We start from the raw sequence: 11,634 nt of genomic DNA, 5'->3' as shown, positions 1-11,634 counted from the left end.
ATGGTCTTTAGCCATTTGTTTTTACTCAATACTCAATAAAACTTGATATAGAGGGTCTAAATATATAAAAGCGTATACAACATGCTTTCGAACTTTCATGTTTTCTAATATTCCGAATGAAAAAGGACTAGTAAATCTTTCTAAATTTAATCGGCATCTAATCCATATGCCATAAAAATCATATAGACATAATTGTTCAGATTGTAATCTTGATGCTGATATTTATAATGAAACTTACACTAGTGAAGTCCTTTTATGGTGACAATCATCTTCCAACAAAATGACTTCACATGCTCCTATAATAAAATCATTACACAAATCTTTCAAACTTATTAATCGTTCTAGCATCATATAAATTAAGGACTAACGTGTTGTAAAATCTAACCATTGACCATTTCATTGATTTTAATATTCTTACAATTGTGGGAGTTCTTAAATATTTTGCAACTATCAATGATAGTTTTTTAGTGATTATTTTTTAGGCAACCATTAATACATTAATTTAATAGCCAATTGTAGAGTAAATAATAATTAACGTTCGTTCACTTTGGACAGGTCTATGCCTAACGTCCTAGATAAGATAAGTAAGATATCATATTTTTTGAGTCTATAACCATATAAAAGAATGGATTCATACAAATTGGAATTCGTAAGTCATGGATAGTACTTTTAATATATATTTTTAATACAGATTAAGAGTTCAGATTTGAGCTCTGAATTAGACGTTGATGGGGAGCAAGAGGATAATAAGTGGTAAATTTATTTATTTAATAAATATATTTATATTTCATTAAGACTTAAACGATATGATTTAGCCACCAAGGCTAGTAAATTTGCTGCCCATTATCCAGTACTGACTAATTATAAGAGTGCTTCTCATCACTCAGAATTTGTTGATAAAATTGATAAAGAAGAAAGAGGCAATAGGCGAAACTATGACACTCTAGATGCATATAGTAAACATGTTAAAATGGTGAATGATTATATCACATATTATGGTGGTTCAATTAAAGAATTAACAAGAGATCAGTGAATCTTATAATAAAATAAATTTTTTGATTATTTAATATATAGATCCAAAAATAAAAATTTGTCGGATGTTATAAGAGAAGAACATAAGTTTATTTGGAATGAAACTGATAAAGCAGACACATGGTTTTTATAATATATAATTTTTTTTAAACATATTTTATTATTATTAGCATTGGGCATGATTAAAATGGGAATCCCTATAAACTAAAAATCCCCTATTAAAGAAGCATATATTATATAAAAATAATATGGATTCCGCTCTTCAAAAAAATTTAGAAAATGTTTTTTTTTTCATTTAAAAAAACTGGTAAATTAGTATAAAAACATTTTTTTTCATGACTAAAATAAGAAATTTTGCTAATTATTAAATATTGTTAAAAATATTAAAATATCTTTAATATGATTTAGAAAATGTTAAAAGTAATTCAAAATTATATTTTGGTGGAATATTGGGAAAAAATTAAATAGATACATATATATCTTTAATATGATTCTGAAAATGTTAAAAATACATTTTTTTAAAATAAAACTAAGTATCCCCTATTAGAAATTCTCAAATTAAAATAATAAATATAGAACCATGTATAACTCCTCAAGAGGATTAAGAAAATGTTAATATTAACCTTTTTTAAATATTAAAAATTTTTTTTATTTTTTGACTAAACTAAGAATCCCTATTAAAAAGGCTCAAATTAAAAAATAAATATGGCATCATGTATAATTAATTCTTCAAGAGAAGTCAGAAAATATAAGTATTCGTATTTTTTTATTAAATTTTATAAAATATCAAAAATAATTTTTTTGATTAGACTAAGAATGCCTTATTAAAAAGGCTTAAATTAAAAAAAAATAATGGGATTATATAATAACTCCTCAAGAGGATTCAGAAAATGTTAATATTCAAATTTTCTTAAAATATCTAAAAAATATTTTTTTTGACTAAACTAATAATACCTAAGAATCCCCTATTAAAAAGGCTCAGATTAAAAAAATGAATAGTAGAATTATGTATAACTCCTCAAGAGGATTTGGAAAATGTTAATATTCATATTTTTTTAAAATATTTAAAATATCAAAAAAATTTTTGACTAAACTAAAATCCCCTATTAAAAAGGTTCTAATTTTAAAAAAAATGAATATAGACAGAGTCATAAGGATTTAGAAAATGTTTTAAAAATTAATTTTTTTGACGAAACTAAGAATCCCCTATTAGAAGTGCCTTTTTTAAATAAAATTATTCATTTCTCTTAAATATGATTTAGTTAATTTATAAAAACTGATAAATGAGTAAAAAAACATTTTTTTTCATTACTAAACTAAGATCAACTTTGAAGAAGAGCATATTTAATAATTATTATAGATTTGTGTTTAGCTCTTCAATATAATTTACAAAATTCAATTCTAATTTTTTTAAAAAACTTGTAAATTTATAAAATTAAAAAAAGACAGATTTATTATTATCGAAAATAACCATTTTTAGGCGTGACAAATACGCATCATTGGAAATGATTATTGACGAACTCAAGTAAATTGGATTTAATCTCATACCCTGCCTTTTGACCATTTTTCAATAAATATTAATTATTAAATTTTTATTAAAAACCATTTTTAATATATTCTAACTCTAACCCATATCTCTCGAACCTTTAATAAACCTAGCCCATATCTTTCTAGCCTTTAATCCTACTCATTTTTTCAACTTTAAATATATTTCATCCAAATATAAAAATTCCTTGAGTTCCAGATTCAACGAGTTGGGTATTTCAGGTAACTAATCTTCCCTATTAAAAAGGCTCTAATGTAAAAATATATTTAGAATAAAATGTTTATCTCTTCGAGGGGATTCAGAAAAATTTAATATTAATTTATAAAAAAATTTAAATATCCAAAAGAAATTTTTTAAAATCAAATTACGCATTCCCTAATATAGATGTTCAAATTTAATAAAATTAATATGAATCGTGTTTAGCTTATTGAGATGATATAGGAATTTTTTATTTAATTATTTTTTTTAAATTGATAAATTAATAAAATATAAAAAAAAACTTTTTTTTGATGACTAAATACACATCCCCATGTAAATTCCTACACATCCTCGATGATTATGCGCATTTTTAATAAATTAATGCAGAATCATGTTTAGCTTTTTAAAAGGAATCTTAAAATGTTAAGATTTAATAAATCTGTTAGATTAACGGGATATAGAAAATAAACCTATATTTTTGACTTAACTACAAATCTTATCTAATTATAAGTGAATTAAAAAATAAAAGTAAAATCATATTTAACACTTTAAGGCGATCTAGAAAATGTTGGTTAAAAAAATATATAGATTAATTATCAAAAATCGAAAAAAAACTAAAGTATCAATCAACAATCGTTTATTGGTAGAAAATAATTGAATTTTATCATGTTAAGGTTATTCCAATTATATATATACACAACTAGATTGGTCATTCATTCATTAAATGCATTTAAAATGTCCATATGTAGGAGTCGGCAGCAGCGTAATTTTGTGGTTTGCACGTGTCGGCATTTAATGATAAATAAAGACAATTTGTCAAGTGTAAAGCACAAAATGATGCTAAGCTGGTTCCTATGTATGTGCATTTTTCATTAATAAATCGCCAATTTAGTAGTATATATACATCATTGAGTTTTATCCAGAGTGGCCCCTACACTTTCTGAGCGAATAAAGCAAAATACCCCCTTGAAAAGTACCCCACCTCTCAAAAAAATGATAATTACTTTATGACACCCAAAATTTCAAAAATAAATTTTATTGCATCAATTTTTAATATAAATAAAAATAAAATGCAAAGAATATATACTTTATAAATATTATTTTTAAATTAATAATTTAGATAAATTAGGGGAAGAGAAAGCGAAAATTTTATAATTTTATCAATATTTAATTGTTTAAATAATTTTTTTTCCATTGATAATATGGTTAAATTATTGAGAAATAAATCTTTCATGGTACTACGAAGTCTTGTTTTAATTAATTTAATTTTACTCATGACTCTTTCGGCAGTACATGAGGTTGTAGGAATGGTTAATAAATATTTATATAAAATTGTTAAATTAGAAAAAGCAGAAAAATTTAAAAGTAGACGATAAGGTAAAATAGATGAATAGTTTTTCCAATCTGAATCGTAAGTCCCTGAATTATCATCATCATCAGAAGAAGCTAAATAATGTATTGGTAAAAATATTTTAATTAAATAAATTTACAATTCTCAGAATCTGACAAATCTTTAGATTATTGAACCTCTAAGTCATGAGTAATAATTACATTCCCCATTATGGCCATCTTATAAATATTTCTAAACTTCAACATTTCTTCGAAAATTTGACTTGAATTTAAATTGTAAAATTCACAAATATCCTCGATATCTTCCTTAATAATTGATTTTTCTGCCACATTATTTGGCTTAAAAAATGATGTTCGATGTAAAAATTTCATTGAATCATCATTAAATCTTTCGTTAAACTGCAATAATTAAATCGAGTGCAGCATAAAACACACCTATTTTAAAGCTAAAAAAAATTTCTATATTTAATGATGAAAGTATATATACCTCTCCTTTTTGGATTGTAATGTTTGAAGTCTAGAACTTTCAAAATCAAAAGGTAGATTTCTCTCCTTCATAAAATCTTTTGCCTTTGAAAAAACATCCAAAAATTCAGTGTTATTATCTATTAGATTAAAAAATAATTAAGACAATAATTTATATTATACTTCTCAAATTAATCAAGCAATCTTTTGCCAATTGAATTTGATTTATTGCAAACCCTATATCCTTCGAAATGGTTTGCAATTTTGTACAAGCCAAACTTGTTATCAACAATATTTTATCCAAAACACAAAGTGATAAGATAAAATCAAATTTTTCTATTCTAAAAACTATAGCAGCCATAGTGGAAGTGGCAGGATCTTCAGAATCCTTCTGCCCTCAAGGCATCATAAAGTAGAAAAAAATTTACAATATCTTTATATGACGATAACCAGCTTCTAAATAAAAAAACATGTTAAATCTAAATAAATAAGGTACTATTACCGAGTGGTATTTATTCTTGATGCGTAGAAATCTTTGCGATTTTTTCAGATCATTACACTGACATTTTTTGAGTACCTCATATCTTTTTACACCATTAAAATAGATATAAATCTCATCTAGTATTCCTAGAACATTTCGAAGTTCTTTAATTGATTGGCATAATTGAACAATGATTAAATTTAATCGATGACAATAACACCAAATAAAAGCTGCATTTGGCGCTCTGCTATAATCAAGGCCTGCACACTATTGATTCTTCCACTCATGTTTGAGGCGCCATCATAACTTTGCCCAACTAGAAATTCAAGGGGTAAATTCATCGAGCCAAGTTTGGATATTATATTATGCTTAATATCGAGACCTGTGGTATTTCCCGTACAATATATGTCAATCAGTCTTTCAACAGGCTTCGGCGTCTCACTATTTTCAACATATCTTACTATCAAAGCTATTGCTTCTGATTTCGAAACATCATATTTGCCATCAACTATGATTGAAAAGCACCTGTTAAATGTAATCTGGGGGGGGGGAGTCTTATTATTACATTTATAAACCAGAAATCACTTGATCATGATGGATGTAACAAAACAGTAAAAGAATTAAATAATAAAGAAAATTTTTAAAAAAAGTACCCCCACTCAAAAGCAGTTGCTTCGGACCCTTCCCCCGTTGTAGGGGCCACTGGTTATCCATGAAGGGCAAAAGAAAGTTTTAAATGCAAGAATATTTTCGAAAAATCAAAGATTTTTTGACTAAAATAATAATTTATACCAAACATTGCTAGTGATATGTTTAAAAAAAATACCTATGTTGGGCTTGTCCAAATATGAGATGGAAATTTAATCTGATTATTTTTAGGGGATATTATTTATTTTATTAAATGTTCCTCTACAAATGTATTAAACATATTCAATTTAAAATTATTGGAGCATATTAGCTTTACATATATCAAGATCTTTTATAAAATTTTAAAATCCTTTGAATTTACAGTTTTAAATAATATATAGTTATTAGTGTTGTCATAACTAGTTATATTTTAAAATTTGTAACTAGTAGCTATAACTAGTTATATTTTTACCAATTGTAACTGACAAAAGTAACTAGTTACTTTTAAAAATATGTATGTATAAATCTAAATAAAGGAAAATAATGATTCAGATATTGAATACATTTCAATAGAAGATATAATGTCTTCCTCTGGGGTAACCAATTATAATATAAATGATTTCTACTACCTTCCCAGGCATCGAAGATGTTCCTGTCACACATTAAACTTAGTGGCAACACAAGATGCCAATAAAATATTTTTGAACAATATGGATTATAGGAAAGTGTATAAGGTTGCTATATCTAAATGTCAACGTTTGTGGAATATACAAAACAAATCTGGGCCATCAGCTGAGCAAATTAAAAAGAGATTACATTCTCAGTTGCCATATCCCATTGTAACAAGATGGGGTTCTTTTTATACATCTTTATCTAAAATATTATCATTTATAAATGAAATGCCTTTGGATTTCGATTTATTATGTCATGAATTAGAATTGTGTAGATTTACATCACAAGATCGTGATTTTATTAAAGAATATTGCAGTGTAAATTTAAATTATTGTCTTATAAATAATTTACAATTAAAAAAATTAGATTATGCAACCAACAGCTAAAGCTATTGATATACTAGAAGGTGAAAAAATGTATCTAGGTTATTATACCCAAACAATAACATAGATACTTATCTGGCTGGAAGGTGTTTAAGAATTAAAATATTGTCAACCTTTAAAAGATGCTATATTAGCTAGTATAAAAAAAAGGTAACTTAAATTAAATAATTATTTATAAATTAATAATATAATGATATAGGTTTCATGATCTTTATGATAATGATAACATAATTGCTGCTATTTTTTATCCACTATTTAAAACTGATTGGCCTTGGATAAGGCAAGAAAAGAATAGATCAAAAAGGATGGAAATTTTAAATTTAATAAATACCTTAATACCTCGCGGTGAATCTAACACAAATGGCTCATGTTCGCAACAAACTCATTAGATATAGTTGGATTTTTTGATTTAAAGCGTCAAAATATTATTGATAATGATGAATTTATTGAAAATTTTATTAAATCCAATAACAGCACATTATCTTTATATGACGATTTTCCAAATTTAAAAATACTCTTTATTAAATATAATGTTGTTATTACATCAAGTGCTCCTGTAGAGCGTTTATTCAGTCTAGGGAAGCTCATCTTTGGAGAGAAACGAGCGCGTCTCCTGGATAAAAATTTTGAAATCCAATTGTTGTTAATAGCAAATAAACATTTATTAAACTCAAATTTTTATGAAAAAAATATGTTTTTTATTTCAATGCAAATATATAGAATATTTTTATTCGATGTAAATATAAATATTCTATTATCCGATATTTTTTTCGGTTTACTTATATTTTTATATAAATAAATTGTATATTTTTTTAAACAAATGATTATAATTTGTATATCATAATTTTTTTATATTAAATAAATTCGTTCAGTAAATAAATGCTTTATATGAATGATGTTTAAAGTAACTTATAATGTAACTAGTTACTTTTGAAAAATAACTGTAACTAATAACTAGTTACATTTGTAAAAATGTTAGTATAACTAGTTATATTATTGCCAATGTAACTAGTAACTGTAACTAGTTATGTTTCAAAAGTAATTTTAACAACACTAAGTCATTAATAAAGAACTTTAGCAAGTCATCTTAAAAATTAGTTTTTTTAGATAAAGAATTTGTTGATTTATGCTTTAAAAATATCAATTTTATTACAACTTTTTTTTGCTAAAGTTTGAATGGAACCTATTGTCATGATTTATTACAGGAAATTTTGTTTTAGTTTTACATTTTGGTTTTCGCAATGATTGTAAACAATCTTTTCATTATCTATATTGTATTCATAATGTTTCCATATTTCCCTTTTGTGAGGACATTTTTCCAGCTTGATTATCAACCCCAATTATTTCATAAGAAATTTTCTTCCTTATATTGATGCTAACCTTTAACAAAAATTTATTAAAAAAAGTAATCATATTTTTATATACCTTTGGTTTGTTTTATTCAAAAAATTCGGGAATTATTATTTAAATTTTTAAATATTCTTTCTTTAATTGTCTTTTTATTAGTCTGTGTCTATAATCATATTACCTATCAGATTGGCTTGTTATCACAAGAGACATGAGAAAAGATTCGATTTTATTATTCATTTTATTTGAATTATTGTTTATTCAAACAAAACAATTTACTACTCCTATTCGTTTTTGAATAAGAAGCCTATTGAAGAGGGAAGAAGATTTCTATCGATTTTCCCAAAATGTTTATAATAATTTACCTCCCAGAACTTTTTATCCGGTTAAAAACCTAATATTTAAAAATGTTCATTTATAATAAAAGGCTTTAGCGCCAACTCTCTTAAAAATTTTATTGCAAAATAAAATATACTATTTTGCAATCAGTTTTGAATAAAGATGATAAAAAAAATAATACTATAAAATATTATTAATCTTTTCTAAATTTACTTTTAAAATAATAAACTAAGAAACCATTCTTTTGCCAAAATATTTTAAAGTTACAGGAATTTTTAATGTTAAATTTGTAGGCACTTTAATAATATAAAAGATAAGTTTCTACACGTCTTCATCGTCCTCACAAAATCATTAATTCTCATAAAATCAATAACGATTTAGCAGTCTATCTATATTTTATAAATAAATATACGAAATCTCATTACCTCTAATTCAAAATTGCTGTTTATTAGATATAATGTTTCACTTTCATCAAGCGCTCATATTTGCTTAATCTGTTAAAGCTTAGTAGCATTGGTAGGAGTGCACCCGGCGTGCTATAAAATTTTTTTTCCATTGCCATGCTTAAGTTTCCTGAACTGACATGCTTAAACGAAATTATAAAAAAAAATTTAGTGATAATTTTTCTTATCATAAAATTTAAAATTCTATAAGTAATTCTTGCTCATACGAGGGTCCATTCTCTGCACTCGAGCAAATAAAGTTATATTTACACTATGGGCCAAAAGATTTAATTGGCATTTGATTATATTGAGGACAATATTTTAAATAAAATACTTGATATAATTGATTTATTTGATTTGAAATTATACAATGTATTTTATATAGGAATTATAATAAAATAAGGTAGAATTTTTATTTAGTTTAATACTGTTATTTTTTTAATACACACAATTCTTGTTAATTAAAATTTATCGCCCCCTCCTCCTACCCCTTTTCTCCCCAAATAATAAAATTTAAAAATTATTGTTAAAGTCAAATAAAAATTAATCTATTATTGTATTTACTTATATATTTTTTTGGTGCAGATAGATATTTTGTAATATTTTTATTTCAGTACAAATAAATTTAATTTATTTTTAATTTTTTTCAGTGCAATCATTTCTTTATTTAAATTGTATATCATTTAAATTTCTTTATTGCAAAATTATTTTATTCAATAATTTAAATAATTTCTTAGTTACCTAAAATATAATTAGTTACTTTAAAAAAATGTAACTGGAACAAGTTAATTTTTAAGAATGTAACCTATAAAGGTAACTAATTATTTTTCACAATGCTTAGGTCATTTTTATACTTTAAGATCTACCCCCCCCCCCCTATTTATACAAAAATATAAGTGTTAGGGAGATAAAAAGTATACAAATTTTATTTTTTGATGATTGTATAAGAAATAATATCATAACTGTAATAAAATAATTTTTTTAAATATATATTCCTTATTCGTCTAAAGAAAGTCATATCATTAATCGATATTTTATAATATTTATTGTTTAAGGGCTAAACGCGTCGCTAAAAAGTATTACGATCGTTTATTTAGGGAGTATTGCGTGGTAGATTTGAGCCTATACCAAACCAGCAATATTGGTATGAGATGGAGAACCTCGAAAGAAGTATTGAGTGGTAAGGGACAATTTATATGTGGGGAAAAGTCTTGTACTAAAACTGGGAATGATTTGGCTAGTTGGGAAGTCAATTTCTCCTATTCGGAGGTCAACGAGGTAAAATCAAATTATCATACTATACAAAATGTTTTTGAAATAACAAAAACAGGACCTCATTGATTGATTAGGAAACTTTTTTTTAACTTTAAGGCTTTTGAGTTTATATTCACAATCGGTTTTTTGTTTTGTATTAGATTGAGAAATAAAGTATACATATGTTGGGGAAATAGTTTTAAAACTGGTATAACTTTTTATCATATATTTTATGACAAAAATGATAGTATTTTGCATTTTATTATACCGGAATTAGAAAAGAGTAAAAAAACCAGTGAAAAATTTATATATATCGTAAAAAAGTCGTTTATTAATGAATACCATAAATCATAAAATACCATCACCTTTTATCAATTTTCATTAAATCGTTACATATATAAAAATAAATAGTCCACCTGTTTATATGAGAAGAAAAATGCTCTCGTCAAAGCCAGACTATGCCCCGAATGTTCCGTCAAGTTGAATTTTAAGCACTTGCATGATAAGAGTATTAACAAGAACCTCAAGCGGAAATCAACCGAGAATGATGATATAAATCGCAAAAACAAAATTAAAAAAACTAAGAAAAAGAAAAGTAAGGATAAGGAAATAAACATAGATGCGGAAAAATTGAAAGATACGCATAAAATTGAAATGGAGTCTGAGAGCTATTTCGAAACTCAAAAAACCGAACTTTTGGGTGATGGTTCAACCTCCAAAGTGGCTCAGGTCAAAGTAGGTAATGACGTTTGGACTGCTAAATCTATGGTTACAAAAGATAACGTTGAAAAATCGAGGTTCTTTTACCTTATTTTTTGATATTCATTTAAAACTGCTTTCAACGCTTCTATTAAAATGTTAAATTGAACCCTGCAATGATGATATACTTATATTGATCATTGCTACATGATTATTATGTTTGAATAATTTAATCTTCTCTCTGAACAGGGTCAACATTTTAACAACCTAAAATCGTTTTATTTATTAACATTAATCTTGTTTTTATTTTAGGGAAGAAGAATTTGACGAATATTTTCAAGATATGTTTCTATAATTATAGTATATTTATAATTGTAAATAAATTATGTTTTAGAGTATATTAAAAATATATTCTATAAATTGATTATTTTTATCTTTGATCAGAAAAACTATCTGTTTTTACTCACTATAATTTTATTTAATTTGCAATTTATTTTTTATTCAAGACTAAATATTTATTGATTTAAAAGTTGGTAATATATTACCCAAGTATGAAATTAAATTGATATAAGAATATAAAAATTGAGGAAGATGGATTTGATTATTTTAAATTCATTTAATTATACCTAAAACGAATTATTAGATTCGTATTTTACCAATACGAATAACAAAATAAAATTAGTTCAGTAAAAATAAATCACATTTATTAGGCTACGTCCAAAATCTTTTTTAAAAAACTCAAAAAGTTTTAAAATTTTAATGAAATCGTATGTTAAATTTTCTAGAATTATATTTTTG

At 24.7% G+C, this 11,634-nt stretch overlaps 1 protein-coding gene across 2 annotated transcripts; it reads left to right on the top strand.

The window, feature by feature from the left end:
- The first annotated feature begins 565 nt into the window (after positions 1 to 565).
- On the top strand, positions 566 to 11,328 carry LOC135926135 (protein FRA10AC1 homolog). 2 transcript variants are annotated; one of them, XM_065461839.1, is made up of 8 exons: positions 566 to 649; positions 692 to 750; positions 796 to 956; positions 1,014 to 1,029; positions 1,075 to 1,155; positions 9,939 to 10,161; positions 10,549 to 10,934; positions 11,149 to 11,328. In XM_065461839.1, exons 1-8 carry the CDS (start codon positions 626 to 628, stop codon positions 11,189 to 11,191), a joined length of 993 nt encoding a protein of 330 aa, XP_065317911.1. In that variant the 5' UTR covers positions 566 to 625; the 3' UTR covers positions 11,192 to 11,328. The 2 variants fall into 2 exon arrangements, with proteins under 2 accessions (XP_065317911.1, XP_065317910.1); XM_065461838.1 differs by having other exon boundaries at positions 796 to 1,029.
- Positions 11,329 to 11,634: the final 306 nt, after the last annotated feature.

Source organism: Gordionus sp. m RMFG-2023, chromosome 3, assembly GCF_954871325.1.
Source record: "Gordionus sp. m RMFG-2023 chromosome 3, tfGorSpeb1-WG-v2, whole genome shotgun sequence".
Classification (NCBI taxonomy): Eukaryota; Metazoa; Nematomorpha; class Gordioida; order Chordodea; family Parachordodidae; genus Gordionus; species Gordionus sp. m RMFG-2023.
The sequence above is the reverse complement of the archived record's forward strand: the minus strand, read 5'-3'. Positions and strand labels throughout refer to the sequence as shown.